This window comes from Diadema antillarum, unplaced genomic scaffold, assembly GCF_040938485.1.
Source record: "Diadema antillarum isolate AM-2024a unplaced genomic scaffold, OU_Dant_1.0 seq00001207_RagTag, whole genome shotgun sequence".
NCBI lineage: Eukaryota > Metazoa > Echinodermata > Echinoidea > Diadematoida > Diadematidae > Diadema > Diadema antillarum.
In genome coordinates this window covers 254,933-274,619 of record NW_027272000.1, presented here as the reverse complement: position 1 = coordinate 274,619, position 19,687 = coordinate 254,933, and the positions used below count along the sequence as shown (strand labels likewise).

General features: G+C 39.7%; 1 protein-coding gene across 1 annotated transcript; it reads right to left on the bottom strand.

Annotated features, from left to right (window-relative positions):
- Positions 1–3,484: 3,484 nt before the first annotated feature.
- On the bottom strand, positions 3,485–6,203 carry LOC139744738 (uncharacterized). Its single transcript, XM_071655160.1, has 2 exons — positions 5,519–6,203; positions 3,485–4,596 (listed from the first exon to the last, which is right to left on the bottom strand). Exons 1-2 carry the CDS (start codon positions 5,886–5,888, stop codon positions 3,485–3,487), a joined length of 1,482 nt encoding a protein of 493 aa, XP_071511261.1. The 5' UTR covers positions 5,889–6,203.
- Positions 6,204–19,687: the final 13,484 nt, after the last annotated feature.

The window sequence follows — 19,687 nt, the reverse complement described above, 5'->3', positions numbered from 1 at the left end:
AAAACTGAAGCGGTAAAATACAGATTGCAAAAATCATTGATCTACCAAATTTTACACTTTCTGTGCGACGTCCAGTAATTCCGTGAGAATTCCTCCCTGTTAACTCATTTGAGTTCATATTGTTAATCAGATATGTTATTCAAAAAAATATAAAAAAATAATAACATATATATATATATACATACATATTTCTGAGATATCCTCATCGTCACCTTCGTGCTGCCTTTTCGTGCTAAAAAAAAATGTGAAAGGTTTAAGGCCACAGACACCATCCCTTCCTTAACACCCAAATTAAGCTTCCTTTTTGTTTTCTTGGTGTGTTTTTTTCTTTGCATCAAATGAAAATGAGCCATGTTTCAACAAGTGTTGCAAACTCCCAACCACGTCAGTGAGTAGTTTTATTTTTCTCCCACGGAAATTTTGACACAAGGTAGTAAGTCATGCGGATCCGAACTCTTTTCATCCGCGCGATGACTTAAAAGGGTGCTTGGCCAGTTTTCCCTTTTGTGACGGGAATAGACAATAAAAATGAAATAAAAGGTCGGGAATTGGGATCCCGTGTGGGAAATTCCCGCTTTCCTCTCTCCTGTGTAGGTAATACGAAGCGTTGACGAGCCCTCAGTCTGGGTTTTGTTTTCTTCTCCTAGGTTGCGTTCTTTGGTATCTATGGTTCTACGGTACGACAGACATACATTGTATATTCAAATACACTCACGCACTCAAACACACATCTACATAACATATATATACACATATCGTTGCAGATTCTCATAACAAACAAAAAGATAAGGACCGATGAAATTGACCAACAAATAACGCCAAATAGAGAAAAAATATTGGTAAAAATACAAAACAAACAAGGAATATAAACATAAACTAGAGAGGGGCCGTCAAAGGCGGCAGACCCACGCCTTGTACAAAGTCGGGGTAAACATAATGTGCATTCGGTCATCTACCAGAATTCGGTCACTTAATTGCCAGTGTGCTTTATCACCAGCCAGTGAGTTCTACCAAAGATCGTACACTGAAGTGTACGATCTTTGGGTCTACAGTCACATCACAAGCAAATCACATCATTTCACATACGGTAACACTCATTCACAGCAGGAAAGTCCTTTAGTCTCCTCCAAAAATCCATCGAAAATCCCAAATACCACCGTCAAAAGTGCAGAATCAGAACTTTTCCAAGCGCGCGCGAATTAAGTCCAGTTTTAAGAGTATTGTCTACGCGACGGGTCGCCGAAAAAGCGCTAAAAATCGAGAAATACGCCGTTTTCTTGCGGGATATTTTGCTCATAGCAAGCCGAGAGTGTGATGATATCAAAGGTCGTATGAGTGTACGATCTTTGATGGTATCCACAAAAGCGCAAAAGAAAAACAAAATTTTACGTACTCCCTAGGCAATTACCCCTATGATTAGTGTCTACGGAAATTATTCAATGCAAGGGTTGATGCAAATGTCTACTGCACCAGTATTCGGTCACCAACGAGCGCCGCAACGTCCCCGATGCAATTTTGCACCAACAGTGCACAGCGCGATGCATTTTCAGCGGCCTTGCACACGCATTGACATTGAGCGCGCATATCGTGCAGTGTAACTGACCGAGCAAATGCTCCTCCAACGAAAAAAAAACAATCAATGTTAATTTGAAAAACCATCAAAATACGGGCCAGTTTGTGACGACGGAGAACGAACTTTCATAAATCTAGAAGGACATAGTCCCTCAAATAGGCCTAAACGTAAATTTCGGAATTCTTACGAACATTTGAGCAGCGAAGTCGGATCGTTTGGGAGTTTATGTGTTCGTATGGTAGCGGAAAATCGCAAAGTGAGAAATGGGAAATTTTCGGAGTGGTCACTATATCATGGGGTCAAAACTTCGAGGTCACACAGAATTTGCAAGGGTCAACCGATTATCACCAAGATCTAATCGATTCTTTCCTGCCATTATCCAAACATCCCCTGAACATTTCGTGCAAATTCGTTTACCCGTTCTATTGTTATCTTGTACACAAACAAACAAACAAACAAACAAACAAACAAACAAACAAACAAACAAAAAACAAACAAACAAACAAACAAACAAACAAACATACGGAACCCTTTACATAACCCCCTGCCGATTTTCATCGGCGTGGGTAAAAACACATAACAGGAGACACGTCCTTGTAACAGTGGTAGTGTAAGCATGATGTCTCTAATTTACTACAGAAATATTATAATCTCGTACGTAACACAGTTTCGGATACTTATGATAACAAACCACGTCGTACATACAGTGCATAGTATATGTCATCTCTCTGCATAAACCAGTTGACTTGTTGAAGTCTTTATTTTGACATTGAACTTCAAAGGACATTGAAAGTACCAAACGAAGCCTAGATGCATCTTACCTGTACACAGCAAAACTTACTTTGGTCATATATTGTACTTCGCAAAATCCCTTAATTAACTTAGATTCCTAAAACGTTAGATGTGTCCAATATATTTTTTTTTTTCAGTGTGCATTCACGTATATGAAACATTCATCCATATGTGACATAACAAGTATCATCATGTAAAATCAATGAACATGGACAGTTAAGACTGAAAGAGCGGTTCTCTGTATTTTTCATGCTGTATAATAGCCCTGCATTATTTCTTTGGTGTTGTTATTTGTGTTTAGATATAGCATTACTTAGGCAAAGGAGCAAAATCATTGGTCAACCTTCTGTTGGCAAATAACTTAAACTGGGAAGGAGAAATACCGACACCCTTTGATATTTTTTCCCATTACTGACACGGTAACCGGTAGGAATTCGGGAAAGATTTGATCTTTTTGCCAATAAACATGTATTCATCTAGACGAATGGTTCATGCTTTCGTGTGGTTCTTAATAGTATTTATAGTAATGTGAAATAATAAAGCGTAACACATTGTCCAAAGGGTAAAATCTGAATCGGTGTGTATTCAAATTGCTTTATTAGTCTTGTTTTGACCACCACTACCTCTTAAGTCTCAAATATTACAAGATATTAATTTTGTTGACTCCTGAATGCAAATCTGGCATGCTCTTTCATTCATCGTTTGGCAGGAATATCAAAATCCTGGAAAAAAATATCAGGGACTTTTTGATTGCGTAGCTAAAAGCAGTCAGTGCATCGGATGAGAAACGTAGAACTCTTACTATTTGCACATAGATAGATGTACAACCACTTACTATTACTTTTTTTTCTCATAGTTATTAGCTATCAACATCAAAGTATCATTATTTGTCCAGTTTCACTTACATATGGACTGCATGGGCAATGTGTTGGAGGTTCCGTGATATTTGCTCCTGCGACAATTACTACTAGGAAATATCACACGCTAAGAAAAACCTTTATTCTACCCCCAAACATAAACCTAGCCAAAAACCTAACCCTGTAACCCTAGGTCCTTGCGTCCTTGGGAAAAATGATAACACCAAGCAAATGCCGCAGGAAACCAAGTTGATATCTAATGTCAATCAAATCTAATGACACTTGGTAACACTGTCGTTACGTTTGGACAGTCGTACGGGTAGGTCCAATACACCAAAAAATTGTGGTTTGCTGCAAGAGCCTGAGAGACTACTACACCGAGTATTGGGAAAAGGACAGTCAGCTTGAGTTCCAAGCCTCCTAGTGTGTCTATCTGGGAAGCATACTGTTCCGTCTCTAACCAGAACGATTTATGTTGTTGGAGCTTGGCCTTGCAGATGACATGGCAAAAGTTACGCCACAGGTACTTCAGATTGGCGCCACCTAAAGCGAGAAAGGGCAGGGTGGAGTACATCACATTCTGCACAAACAGAACGCTGAAGATCCAATGCACTTTCATCTTTATCGGAGAGTGGTTCCAGTCATCTATATAAGTGACGATCACAAAGTAGACGAGCAAAATTGGAACCGTTACCATGGTTACCGCAGACCATCGGCCGGTGGTCTTCCGAATGGCGTGGAATTCCGCGTAAATGCGATCGATCAGTCTGCGCGCTCTGTCTACGTCATCACGACGCGCCGCGCACCTCAACTCCCGCACTGTGCGATTAAACTGAACGTGGAGAGAGACGCGCTCTATGTAGACCAAATACCAAAAGCAGCCGTAGGGGATGAAGGAGAGGGCAGAGATAACGTCCCGGGAGTGTGCCAGTTTAGCTTCACACAGGTAATGCAATATAACGAGAGAAAAGACAATCTTCAGCACAGCATTTGCTAGGGGTAAAAGGAGAAAAATGACAAATCGTCTCAGGCTCAGTGTTGACACGTACGTCCGCGCTATTGTAGCGTCTGCCAAGATGATCGAGACGCGATTCCGAATGAACCTCATATCGAACGGGTAGATAGAACCTCCGCCTTTCCCTCCTACGAGCATCCTTGTACAGAAACGTAGACGATCCATCAGAGCGTAGGCCACAACCATTAATATCTGGCATGTGTAACAGCAGTATGCAACCGTATCCAGGGCGTATTCCTGCTTGCCCCATGTTTCGAGGACGTATGTCTGCAGATTGCTCAAAAGCCAGGCGTTGAAAAACAACAGAACAGCCAAGAAAATTACCTCATTGCAGAAGAAAGCGAGCGTTGGTTTCACTGCTGTCGGACAAGAAGAATACGAAAGTTCTCAACTAGACGACAAGACTCAAATTATTATGGTCGAATTTATTTTCCTAGCCAATGTAAAAAGTTAAGACTGCTACAAACTGTGTTTATATAGTCTACAGGATCAATTTCTTATTTCTTCAGATTGATAAACCCTTTATTCTAACAACAGACAACATACACAAGTGTACGTAAGATACATATTGGTTACAGTACAATTAATATTAATCATGTACCCTGCACTGATCATGTGGATTATGGCGCATATGTATTTTGTATGCCTTTGCATTTTTTCTTTATAGTAATAGTAATACTAGTAGATGTAGTAACATCAGTAGGCCTAATGATGGTAATGATGACGATGATGATGATAATAATAGTAATAATAATAGTGATAACAATAATGGTAATAATGATTATAACAATTACATTTATTGATATACTAGTACTACTACTACTACTACTACTACTACTATTTCTACTACTATTATTACTATTATTTAGCAGGAGTAGTAGTAGTAGTAGTATGACAATAATAATACAAGTAACTCGGGGTATTTGTATTGTCCGTCACCCCTCGGTCTGAGTGCTTAAAGGACACAAGAAATTCCTCACGCAGCATAAACCAAAAAAAAAAAAAGAAAAAAGAAGAAAAGGAAGAAAAGACAGAGAGAATTAAACATAAAATCGTTACTTTATCAAAATCTATGCTAAATCAAATAGGTGAGTTTCAGTGTTGTCTAGAAAAAAATCGACAGATTGCATGGATTTCTTTACAGATTTTTACATATTACATATCACTCCACTCCAGAGCGATCTTTTTCATTGCTGATGTTGTTTTCCAGTACCCCTCCCTATTTGCTACATTAAGGATTTTAAACAATGTCGACAATGTGCCCTGGATGCTAATACATACGTCTTGTAGGCTCAGGTTTCTCCACACTCCAGTGTTCTACGTCGGCGATGACGTCTTCCTCATCAATGTCATCGGCGTCGCAATCGTTTGTTGTTATGCTGCCGAAATTCCGACGTCGACCATCAACATCGGCCAGTAGATCGTCTCTATTCTCTGCTTCACTCGCCGTACACACGGGACGCCACAGACCGGTCAGGATGGTGGCCAGCAAGACTGCAAAAGGCAGGTTTGCTTTGCTTTCTCGCCTTTCTTCCCCCGAAGCCTTTGCCACGTCTTCGAGCAGTACGGAATGAAGACCATTTTGACTTCCATCAAGCAACTGGCGGCCGACATCATCAGCTTGCCCCTGATCGAGCGTGCTACACGGCATTATTTGCGATGGCAAGAGAGAAATTCCAAATTAAAACAGCTCAGTTGAGTAGGTTGTAGGAGTAGGTTGCAGGCTGCTGTTATTTAGTACAACTAGAAGAGCTTAATAGATTGTGCTAGCATAAAGTGATTTTGAAAAGAAAAAAAAATGTTTGCCTCTGCTTGTTTCACGAGGTCTCTGTTCGTAGTGATGTCGTAAACGATAAATATCTAAAAAAGATCCAATCACAAACCGGCATTCTCCTATCAAGAGGAAGTGCCGAAAATAGGAAGTTGGAATAATTATTCGCACCTATTGCTAGACAACAGTGAACCATTCATCATTGCTCTTTCAGCAGAGTGCACATCTAGACTGTATACTTTGATGATACTTCAATAGAACGCTATGAAAAAACCGGCATTCTCCTATCAAGAGGAAGTGCCGAAAATAGGAAGTTGGAATAATTATTCGCACCTATTGCTAGACAACAGTGAACCATTCATCATTGCTCTTTCAGCAGAGTGCACATCTAGACTGTATACTTTGATGATACTTCAATAGAACGCTATGAAAAGCAGAAAAGTTGAAAAAAATACTTAAGAAAAGGACTGGTGGCAAATATTTCGCGGTGGGAGGGTTCTTTGCCTTTTCGAGGGGGGGGGGGGGGAGGGCAAATATCATGTTGGGAATTTCCCTCACTTTTCCCATTTTGCCCAATCATGCCAATGGTATTGCGCAATGAGTCCCTCTGCTTTATGTGCGGTGAGATAGCTTTTACACCGTGTTAATCTTCTTCTTCTCCTTTGTGTTTGTGTGTGTGTGTGTGTATGTTTTTTTTTTGGGGGGGGGGGTGAGGGGAGGACACGCATAAAAGGTTGTTACCATGGTTACGAGTGTGAATGGGAGTGGTTTTCCCCCTTTGCATGTTTATGGATCGTGGCTATGATGGTACTATAACTAGCCTGCATGGTAGCCTACCTCATCCGACGGGGTAAAGCCGTGGTCACAACTCGCCGTACTTGCAAGTGCGTGCTGTCTACTTGCAAAAACGTGGGCAAAATTTGGGGATCCGTACGTAGTAAGTACTGCTTCAGTACGGATTTTGGAGGACGCAGAGACGCCGTAGCACTTTTAGGACACGAGGAACTTTCGCTGCGTTCGGGCTATACGGATTCACCATAAGTGCGGGCAACGTACGTGCCCTCTACAGCGAACGTGCGTACAACGCACTGACTCCGTGCGTCTTTTAAAATTTTCCCACCGTCACTTGCTCGACGGACGGCGCACGTAGCACGTACGTGTTAAGTACGTAATAAGTGCGCAGCCCGTGTTTATTCGACACTTCCCTGAGTTCAACTGTTCAATAGAGCACGCAGACCGTACCGAACTTGCCGACTAAGCACCTGCTCCGCACTTAAAACGCAAGTTGTGCGCAGTGATTTCTGCAATGTACAAGAGCTGAGCCGACGGAAGAGTATCATCATTTCGTCTCCAAGATGTCCTGATGTTGGCAATTATATATTCATACTGTTCTATTTCACCTACCGGCAAGAAATGCCATGTTAGGATTATGGATTGAAAAAATCGCATACTCAGAAAAATGATTGTTATATCACTAGAAATGGCTTTCAAAACTCTTTCGAAGTTCTTAAACACATACACACACACACACACACACAAACACACACACATATATATATATAATTTTATGTATATATATATATATATATATATATATATGAAGAGTTTGTTCGCAAAAACCGATAAGTCCATATTTGCCAAATGGAGATATTTGCGATTAAAGGTCAAGAAAAATAGAGAGAATAATAAGCAAATTTTTGCTTCTTTTGACCATAGCTTCAAAAATGTACCTTTATATGTAGTGATCAATATATCATTTAAAAGGTATTGTTTTGTGCTTTATGACAGATACGTACTTCAAAATCTTCAAAAATGGACTTATCGGTTTTTGCGAACAGACTCTTCATATATATACATATATATATATATATATATATATATATGATTATATATACATGTATATATATATATATAATTATATATATATACACACTTGTATCATATTTTGCGGCACATAAGACACAGTCAAAAACTGCTTGAAGAAGCAAAGCATATAGAAATCTTGAGCTCTGAGTGGTCAGTACATGAAGTGACCAGGTTTTTGGAGTTTTGAAAAATTGTTACATAAGAGCTGCACAAGCGTGGTTAAAAGGCATTGACCATCATTGTGTATGCAGAACAGTGAAAGTCAGTACCATTCTCTGAAATTGAGAATGTTTATATTTTGAAATTAAGCAAGATAGAAATTTCTCTGACAGTATTACCTTATATAGGGCCTTAATTGCAAACGTGACACCTTCAGACTCAGATGAAACTGCAAAACCATAGGCCTACATTCATTGTTCTAATAATATGCTGATAAATCTAGCTAAAAAATGCCTCCATGGCTGGAATGCCACCACCTCTGAAACTGGGTATAAAGATGGTAGACTTCATAACAGCAAATCATTATGCATCTCACCTCCAGTGCCAATGTGTTACGATGTTTCAACCAAAATAATGTTATACAATGTCATTGTATACCTGATATTGACAGTAGCCTATTAGCCTACATCAGGTATACAATGCCATTTTATACGTGATGTAACCTATGTCCTATACCTGATATAGCCTTTCTCTGTCAGTGAGTCAAATATGCACACATTTCACATATTTCATTTAGTTCACTTATTTCAATCTCATTTTCTTTCAACAAAATATAAAAGCCTATAGACATGAAATGAATATGACACACAGAAGGTTAAACTACCATTTACACGTATGGAGAAGACATATGATTATACATCTGAAGAACCTCGGAAGGTGGTCCTACAATAGCATTAGGCCTACCCCTAGCATCTGACGGGGAAAAAAAGAATCATCGCACCTGCACGCACTTACAACATGCGACAGAGTAGGGATACCGTACGTGAGCAGCACGTGTAAATACAGCCTCCGCAAGAGAACGTGGCAATCTCACGCAGATTGTAAGTTGTAAGCACGTACAACTCACTTACCACGTGCACAACGTACGATGCACGTGACCCCTCATGGCCAGGCGTGGCGTGCGGGCCTCGCACTTACACCATGCGCAACCGTGCGAGTGTCGTGCGTTGACGTACTTCCTCCCTGCGCTAGTCACTTCCTCCCCACGTTTTTAGAAAAAACGTGAATGCCGTGGCCTCCGCCAAGAACGTACGGACGAAAAGCACGCACGGCGAGTTGTGACCAGGGCTTGAGACAGCTTTTGTGCGACAGTGACAAAGGACGTGTTCAGAGACCTGTTCGCAAACACCTCTGTACAAAAAAACACACGCACACTTACTGTGTACACACATGCCACACACACATACACACTTTTTATGATGTTCTTATTTTGAGTTTCATTCAATATCAGGTCCATGTTTACAATTAATATAATATGAACAACAGCAACAACGCTGTGGCATATTGGATAAGACTCCCGACTCCCGAGTTGGAGGACTCGAGTTGGAATCCCGCCCAGTGCTTACGTCCTTGGACAAGATGCTTTTACCCACCATGTCCCTCTCGACCCAGGTATGTAAATGGGTACCTGGCAACGCTAGGGTAATAATAATGGCAGGGCCCTCTGGTAGAACAGTGGCAACACTGAAGAGGCTACCCTGGGTAAATGAGACCTTATTATTATTAGTATTATTATTATTACTACTACTACTACTATTATTATCATTATTATTAAAGCAGCTGTCTTCTTCTTTATTGTGCTGCTAAATCATTTTTCCAACATACATTACAAATGTTTTGGGTGTTTGTGGTTTTTTCCCAAATCATACCATGTTTATATAAAAAAATAACATGGAATTCTGCATATCTCTGCGCAAAAGCTATCTTGATTAACCTAATCAAGCCAAAACCATATCAACCTTATTACACACACACTAGAAAAAAGTGCTGCTAAATCACCATTTTTTGGCAGAGCACAAGCTATACACAAAAATTATATCAAATTAAGTATAAGTCTTACAGAAAGAAAAAAACAATCTTGATCAACTTGATCAAATCAATCAAAATCCGCTTCATTACATATACCCCTTTACACTCCCTTGAGAAAACAGCATTTCCCAAAACTTTCCATAAACTGAAAAAAAAAAATCATGCTTAAATTGACCGAACAAAACTCATCATTTTTAACATATCAACCTACCATAACCATTATGTGCACAATATATATATGAAAACAAACCGTATTCCTGCTTAAACCCCCTTAACTTGCACACTATTACTCTACTATTACCTAACAACATCTATATCCGACCATCCACACTTATTTACACAGACATACACCGTCAACCGTCAACCCTCAACACATACCCATACGAACACAAAACATCAACGACAACAAACATACCCGCACGCGCACATTCATAAACACAAGCACCCACACACCTAATCACACAACATACATATATCAGGGTTACCTGTTTCCAAGACAGTAGACACACACCAAAAACCGAAGCTTACCAAACGTTTGACGTGGGAAAGAAGAAAAAAAAATGTGACCACCATAATGCTGATAAATACCGATTCCTAAACATTAATACGTCAGAAGCCGAAACTGACCATACGTCCGACGAGCGGGAAGAAGGATGAAAAGATTACATATATGATTCATATAATCAATGTGGACACCTAACATCTGCCAACAGTGTGGATAAATCAATTTAAAAAAACAATCTATTCTCTACGAAAGCTTCAACTGCTCCCATTTTCGCAAATGAAACCTAAGCTTACCTGCTTTCACCGCAATGTCCTTTTCCTCCTCTATAAAATCCAAAACAAATTTCTTTATCTTTTCCCTCTTGGGTAACTTGTTTTGTTCTCTTGACCCAAATATTGCAACTTTCATCACACACACACACACACACACACACACATACACAAACACACACCCATCTTGAACGAGTGCGTTGAGCGCTCCGCTCCGCGCCATTTCGAGATAAGCCTACATGGACTGTCTCTCTGAAGGTAGACTCTTTGCTTTTTATTTATGTAAATCCTATCACTTTCAAATACTAGATTTGACTTCAAACTGACTTAATGAAAGACAATCACCACGTATTTCATTATGTCCACACAACAAATGCAAAAGCATCACAGCAATATAAAATTTCTGATAAAAATTGCAATACAAAACATGCACGGAAACATAATCATTTACGTTTCGTATTTCTTACAGCTTTTCTTTGATATAGTGAAATGGCAATGAAACTAGCACTGACATTTAATCTAATACACACGTATGTATCGTATCGCCTTACATTATAATGGAGATATTAATGCACTTATAAGTAGTTCACTAAAAAAGTTGTAACACACAACTATAGCGGAAATGTTCAGTACTTGAGGATGAAATTTTGAAAGTTTCTCTTGATAGAATCTCTCGGTATATACACTCGGAAACAAAGTCAGATAAATGATATAAACCTCCGCAAATTCTTAACAAAATTTGATGATGGGTGGAATAAACATGCAGTCACAGACTATACAAAAAAAAATCTAAAGCTAGTGAATCCAATGTGTCCAAGTACTGAGGAGCGAAATAAAGTACAGTGCGATATAAATGGCCATTCAGAGAGGCATGGTTCTGTTGAAATCAATGTATCAAAATGAAGTCAAGCCATTTTATGATTATTAAGAAGGCGGATTAGCGACTTGATAAACAAGTCATGATCACATGGTAGTTAAGTATTTGTAAACGTGTCTAAGCCGTTGACAAAATGTTCTGTGATGTTCTCCAACGTGAAAACATATTCCTATATTCTAAAAAAAAATAATGACAAAGGATCCAAACCGAAACAACAATATGGCACAATCGACAAAACACATATATTGCAAGTAATTACGAGAAACTGATTAAAAAAAACATACACGTAAATCATCTCTGTTCAGTTAGCAGTATCATGCAACAGAGGATTACATTTTTGTTTTCGTTGGGAATATATAGAAAAATCTTACACAAAATTTGTAAAAGCTATACCTTGGTATGAAGTCTGTTGCGAAATCATCAAATTCCCAGATACCAGCATTTCAAATCATGAAGGACATTCAATGAAGACATGTATCTCCCGTCATACATGCAGTCAACAGCCATTATGAGGATTATGCTACAGATTCACTAATTTGCAGATTAGATCTTTGTCTTTTTAATATAAAGCATCTCACAATCTTAGATTACAGCCAACCTACACACACACACACACACACGCACACGCACATGCGCACACACACAAACACACACACATATATGTATATATATGTACATATACATTGATTCAAAGCTGTTAAAATTGTATAAGCTTCAGTTTGCCCACCACAATAACACAAAGTAATGATGTTCCTCCTTGAATATTCTCAGCTTTTTGTTCGTTGTGGATGACAGGTAAGAAACCATACTTATACCTTTGCGAGATGATTAGAAATCGTTTGCGAGGTGTTAAAAAGCGTGCAGTTCTGGGAAGAGTTCTGGGTCTGTTTGATGGTAATCGGTTTTGGGGCAGCTGAGGTATCCGAGGGGCAAAGTAAAACAGGATGGTCCTAAAGGAGGTTGGGTACCACCGTTTGTTGGGACTTCTTTGATTTCGGGTATCTTAGCTGTTTCGCGGGTCGGGTTTTCGCCAAGTGGACTAAACGTGTCAATTTCTAGATACGAAGATGCTTGCTGATTGAGCATCTCCTTATAATAAGCATATTCTTGAACTTAACACGGATAAAGGTACTATCTACTAGAATCAGGCAGGTATAAAGCTTCCCCAAATGTGTCAAAATTCTGATCCTTCTCTTTTTGTCAATGTAGCAGACATATCAGATCTCACTGTGTTTTAGATATAGGCCTATGTCATAGCACCATTGCAACGTCTTTGTCGAGGGGTCATTTATTTTCAAATTTCATCCTGCACGAATGTCTGATGGGGAAATATTCAACCATTACAAAACAAGAAAAAGAAAAACCCGTAATACAGATTCGAGATTTACAGTTGTCTGGACTCTGCTCTTCTTCCGTAGTCATCTGGTAGTCCAAACCGTTTTCTAGTCATGTTTTCCCATATCGGTCGAAGAAGACAGTTGCCATCCTTGTTTGAATAATTTCCGAATATTATTCAGTATTATCGTCCCGCTGTTACTGCCACTGCCGGGGGTAAGGTCTGCATTCGAAACAGAAACCATAACATTAGTTTTGTGGCTGTTAGGTGTCCTTTTGATAAACAATTCTTGAAACAATTACTTCAACGACAACTAAATATACTCACTGCATGCGGAAACCTGGTGGATGCTGCACAAAATGTGTGGAAATTATATCATGGGAAACTGTTCTCACTTATTCCTGTATTCCTTAGGCTCAACTTTCATTAGTTTCCGTATAAGCTATCAAAAATACTTTTCTTTTGCATAAAGCTTTGACATTCAATCAGATTAACCCATTCCATACTGAACTCTAAAATGCCCATGCAGATATTTAACACGCAGGCCACCAGGTTCCCGTAAGGAACGGGTTAAGTTTGAATATTTTGTAATCTGATTTCTACTTTGCCTACAGAGCTTATGATTCCAGCTGTTACATGTAATGAAAATATATGTAGGTATGGACATGAAGAAAAGAGAAACAGACGGGACAGCAGAGATGTGAAAGAAGAAAAGGTGAAAAAAGAAATATGAGAAAAGAAAAGTATGAATGAAAAAAAGAGATAAGGGAAACTAATTACTGTATAATCATAGATGAAGGAAGGTCAAAAACTTAACGAGAAATGATACCTGGTTGAAATGAAAGGACCGAAGGCTACCCTTAGGGTGCTGTTCGTTATTTCGAAGGTTCGCTATTCCGAAGGTTCGTTGTTCCGAAGGGTCGTTAATCCGAAACACGCAAATTCCCTATACCTAGAGGTTCGTTAATCCAAAAATGAAAAAGGGTTCGTTAATCCGAAAATTTGTGGCGTTATTTTGAAGGCTCGTTATTCCGAAGATCGGTTAATCCGAAAATGAAATTCGGAACAATGAACCTTCGGAATAACGAATCTTAGGAATAAAGAGCCTTCGGAATAACGAACCTTCGGAATAACGAGCTGTAACCGTTTCATCAAGCCAGCGTAACCTTTGAAATTGAAACGCCTTACACTAGCAGCATAAGGGCTTTTTACACTTGTAAATTTTTGCTTAGCCCCGGACCAACGGTGGGGCTAAGGGGGGGGGGGGGGCCTTAGACCCACCGTTGGTACGGGACTATCCTTAGCCCACTTTCTGTTTACACTCGTTTTTGCCAAAGTGGGCTAGCCCCACCGATAGTACGGTACTATCTGGCCCTGCAAAATAGCAGGGGTTAGCACCGCAATTGCGGTGCCAAGCAAGTGAGTGTAAACAGAACGAAAAAATAATCCTGGGCTAAGCGACGGAGACGAAGTCTGACCCTCACTGACCAATCAGAAACGAGGTAATCAAGTGCTGCCGGTGCGTGCGTGTACGTGTACAGTACACAGCGTAATTATGAATATTCATGTGGTTTGGAAAGTCCGGGGCTAAGAAATACGAATGTAAAAAGGTCAGTTTTCTCCTTAGCCCCGGACAAGAGATAGTACGGGACTAATTGGCGAGTGTAAAAAGCTGAAAAAATTGGTACGGGACTAACGATAGTCCTGGGTCAGAGAAAGTCCGGGGTTAAGAAACACAAGTGTAAAAAGCCCTATAATCTACTAGCATAACAAAAAGCGAAAAACGATATCGTATACCGGAAGGTCTGGCAGAGACGCAAGACAGGTGGAATTACCGGAGTGAAGACAGACAGGCAAATTACAAATATCCTTAGCGCTCGTGCAGCGGCATCCTCTGCAACAAATAAATACAAGATCAGGGCCCCATTTCATAAAAAGGTTAAAGTAACTCTTGCAGGAACGGTAATTGTCATGAACGACAAGAATCAAGCTTCCTTGTTGGCTGTTGCCATGAGAGGTTTCTATTCTAGCAATAGTAACATCCTAACTTCTTTTATGACCCAGAAGTACGAGTAGTCGGTGTGTATCTTTCTATATTATACGGTACATTATGCATGGATGTTTTAGTAAGCTTACGTGATATTCACGAGTTGATGCACACACACAAACACACATACACACACACACGCACACACTCATTACATTATTATGTACAAATTGTGACATGTACATTTTTTTCTATATTTCACTTTTTCTGGTATGATTTATTTTCATTCGTTTCGAGGCCACGTAATCCTTGCCCTACTTTGCCAATGATGGCGGTCGTCTGAATTATTATTATTTTATTTTTTGTTCTCCGTTGAAGAGAATGCAATACATCCATCTTGATACCTAAACGTAAAACTTTAAAGCATCGCGAAGTTAATGGTTTACGAGGTGCAATAAGCCGAATTACAGAGTCAGAAGACCCAAAACCGGCAATATATCAGGAACAGAGACGGCACCGAATCTTGACCACACTCATGACTTTCTCTTAACAGACACAATTTTCGGGGGGGGGGGGGGATTCTACACCCGAGGCTACCCCAAGGCTACCCTGCGTTTTGTGGCCCGTTAAGACGGGGCTTTTTATGACCTTTGTTCCTCAAACAAGTAGTTAATCGCTTTGAAAGACGGGTATGTTCCTGATGCCAAGAAACTAATGGCATTCATGAAAGGGCTAAACCGAGCTACCTTTTTGACCAACTTCGAGATCATGTCGGGCTATGGCACTCACCTCTTTGTACGATGAAATTGAAAGTCACCTCCGTTTGTTGAGCTGAATTACGCCTTTTCATGACGCACTCGTATGTTCCGCTATGTTTAGGATTGACATTCTTTATCATGAGAGAAGAGTGGCTCACGGTTCCGAGTCCGCGCACGAACACACTGGATTCTCCAGGATCCCAGTAGGCTACTTGTCGTTTTCCAGAGGTTCCATCACCGAGTCTGTACCACTTGACCGACAGAACATCTAGTTGAACATTCGAAACATTGATACATGGGACCTCTTGCGCTGTACCGCTCAGGAGGTGGACGTTAGACTCAACATCGTTCACTGCATTGAAAGTTTGACAAAGTACGTTTTATAGTGCTATCGTAACCAGGAGTAAAATTTATTTATGAAGTATATTCAACAATGTTGAATGTTGCTTGTACACACTACTTTCCGTTCGACCTATAAACGAGTTGTTCACACAAGAACTATGTTACACGAAAATAGTCACAGACTCTTTCTTGAAAAGGAAGACCCTTTGAGCAAAAGGGGCAGAAGAGAATTGAGGTACGAAAACAGTAATGCAGACAGTAGATAAAGAGTTTTTGTGTTCAACAATGTATGTTACATTAATTAAATCTCATTAGTGAACAAGCGATTGATCGTCATTTACAGAAGAAATCAAATTGTTGTCTTCGATACCCATTGAATACGGACCCGTCAGTGCATGTGCATAATTATAGGTTGAAAATTTGATAACGTGATTTATCAACCGACTAAATTCCCCATCTGGGCCGGCACAACGCGCTTGGCAGAAAGATACGGTGTTTTGTTTCTCTGCTTGTCACGCCTATTCAGCCAAATTATGGAGAGAATCGTGGCAGCCGAAAAAGTAAAGACCTGTATTATTGTTGTTATTATTATTATTATTATTATTATCAGCATCATCATCATCATCATTATTATAATTATTATTGTTGTTATTATTGTTTCGCTTGTCAGCCGAGTTTGGTTGACAAGTGGCAGCAGAATGCCCCCTTCTCCTCCATCTTGAAAACGGATTAACGTCCCTGTTCCCATAAAGTCGGCCCATTCATGAAAAACGTAGCGCTGGCCCTGCCTCACTGCTACAGTGCAGAACCAGCATGTTACATCATGCAAGAGGCATTAGATTTTCATCATCTCACCTTGAACAATAAATTTGAATTTCAGTTCTGTCTGTTGAGGCAAATGTCTCCTCTCTATGACGCACTGGTACGATCCCTCATGGGTAGTAGTGACGTTGTTTACTACCAGTTTTCCCTCGACAATGTCGAGGCCATAGTCGAATGGATGACAAGCTTCGTTACAGCGCTGGGCTTCCGATTTGATTTTATGGGTACCATTGTTGCCAATCCTATACCATGTGACTTGCAAATGTCCATTTTCCCAAGGGCTGGCACAGGTAATGAGTTCCTTGGCTCCCGTCAGTAAATAGACATTCGGGCTCGCACTGTTTGCTTCAAGTAAAACAATCATATGAAACAACTGGATTGTAAACTTATACATTAGATCTTGGCATTACTATCGGAACTGATTTTAGATGATAGGTATTAACGGCTTGAAGAATATTGATTATGTACATATTGGACTTTATAGTCTATATTCGGGTACACAAACTTGTGAAATTTTCAGACTATCAAATACGTAAATTAGAAGTTCATTTTCGTGTAACTCGCACTTTGACCCTGTCCAGATAAGTTGAACTTGGACAGAAATGTATAAATCTTGCTTCTTCCATCCAACATTAAGTACCGTTAAGATAATACCGTATGAAGAATTGAGGGATTTAATTGTATTTCATGTTCACTGGGGTAGTCCAGATGAAGTCATTTGGTCGTACTAAATTTTCTGAATTGTGACACATTATTGGATGTAAACAACTGCTTACTCTTTCGATATGATCCGAAAATTCTGATTTCATGAGCATCTCATACTGAAGTTTATATTTTAGGTTTTATTGCAAAATTCTTTTATGATAGGCTGTTCCCTGATACAACTGACCTACGCACGTGCATCAAATGTGATATCTTGAAAGATTGCTAAATCACTGCTCCCAATAATAAACAGTACATTTAATGGCGGAGTAGATATTCATTGTAGGCGCAGGGAGAATGGACAAACATAAACAACATAATGCAAAACAAACAAACAAACAAACATCCACTCCTTTCAACAAATACAAAGAAGTAAGCGAGGGCGAACAAAAATCAAAAGTGCTCACAATCCACTTCGAATCTGATGACCAAATATGTTTGCTGATCAGAATCACTTCTCCTGATGACGAATTTATACCATCCAGCTTGGTCGGGGGTGACGTCCGTTACCTGCAGATACCGTTTTTCCACCATTTCAAAATTTCCTTTTGTCTCGGTGGGATTGTCGCAGCCGAAGTGGTCAAGCCGTCCACCCAGAACCCCGTCGCCGTTGGTCAGCTTGCACCACTGGATGGGAAGGTAATTGGGTCGCCAACGATGGAGCAATTGGACGCGTTCTGTCGCCCCGCTCAGCAGGTGGACGTCGCCATAAACTCTGTTTGCTAGAAGTGTTTAGAAGAAACCAAGACTGTCATCATTGATGAATATGAAAAAAAGAATATAATTTCTTAATCTTTCGATATGATCATGAAATTATCATTCAATGAGATTCATAGCATCTATACTTAGACTTCGCATCCATAATAAATGCACAGCCACCATTGAAAAGAGAACATTTTTGTGCTCACAAATTATACAATTTATGAGATTCAAACATTTTCAAATGATTTTCATAACTCAAACGAAGGAATGATAGATAGAGAGCACGTAAGCGTTCAACTTCCTAATTGCTTGAACGTTTGGAACAAAAACATATCTATCGTCAATAGCTGTTACCCCCTTCGTCTTGCAAAATAATAAATATTGATATCTTCTATTATGAGTACGGCTATAACCACTTCTGCTATTGCTACTACCTCTACTACTTCTACTGCTTCTACCATACTACTATTACTTCGATAGTAGGTCCGTACTAGATCGTGATAAACATAGAACAATTTGATGTACAAGATGAAATTTAAACTACACTTCCTATACAAGAAAGACGAAACAATATCTCTGTGTAAGTGAATGAGAGACCTTGTCTGACCATGATATCATCACATCATAATACTTGTCATCGTTAACCCTTCTTGGAAAAACATGAGACACGTTTTAAGGTTATATTGCTCGACTTCAATTTAGATTTTACTGTCATGTTTGTGTGCTCCCACTCCCCACATTACCCAAGTTGGTTATGAAGTAGATGTAGATAGGTGTAGGGAGAATATAGACAAACAGAAGAAACTAAACGAAAAACAAGACACAAATCAATCAAACATGACAGTAATGACAGTAAGAGAACAACAAAAAAGTGATCACAATTAACTTCGAATCTGAAGACAAATTCTGTTTGCCGATCGGAATCATTTCTCCTGATGACGAATTTATACGATCCTGCTTGCTTGGATGTGACGTTCGTCACCTGTAGATACAGCCTATCTACTATCTCAAAATTGCCCTCCGCCTCGGTTGGATCGTCGCAGCCGAAGTGGTCAAGCTGTCCGCCCAGAACCCCGTCACCGTTGGTCAGCTTGCACCACTGGACAGGAAGGTAATTGGGTCGCCAACGATGGAGCAATTGGACGCATTCTGTCGCCCCACTCAGCAGGTGGACGTCGCTATTAACTCTGTTCGCTAGAAGTGTTTGGAAGAAACCAAGACTGTCATCATTGATAAATGTGAGAAGGCTACTGCTTAGTCTTTCGATATGATCCCAACGTTATTGTTTCATGACATTCATATCATCTGACACCAACAAAACACGTACATATTAAGCACACTTACACAATTTAAAAGAATACCATGTCCTCAGTATGAGTAATCAATATAGTTTCAAAAATTTTCCGCATAGAACCGATCTTAACAACTGAAACGCAGGAATGAAAGATAGGAAACATTTAAGAAGTCGAAAAATGAAAGACTTGA

Bases quoted from the DNA above. Each gene is read 5' to 3' on its own strand.
- LOC139744738 (XM_071655160.1), bottom strand. From the start codon at position 5,888: ATGCCGTGTAGCACGCTCGATCAGGGGCAAGCTGATGATGTCGGCCGC. The intron at 4,597-5,518 runs GTATGTATTAGC...CTTGTCCGACAG, and splicing joins GAAACCTGAGCCTACAAGAC to CAGTGAAACCAACGCTCGCT.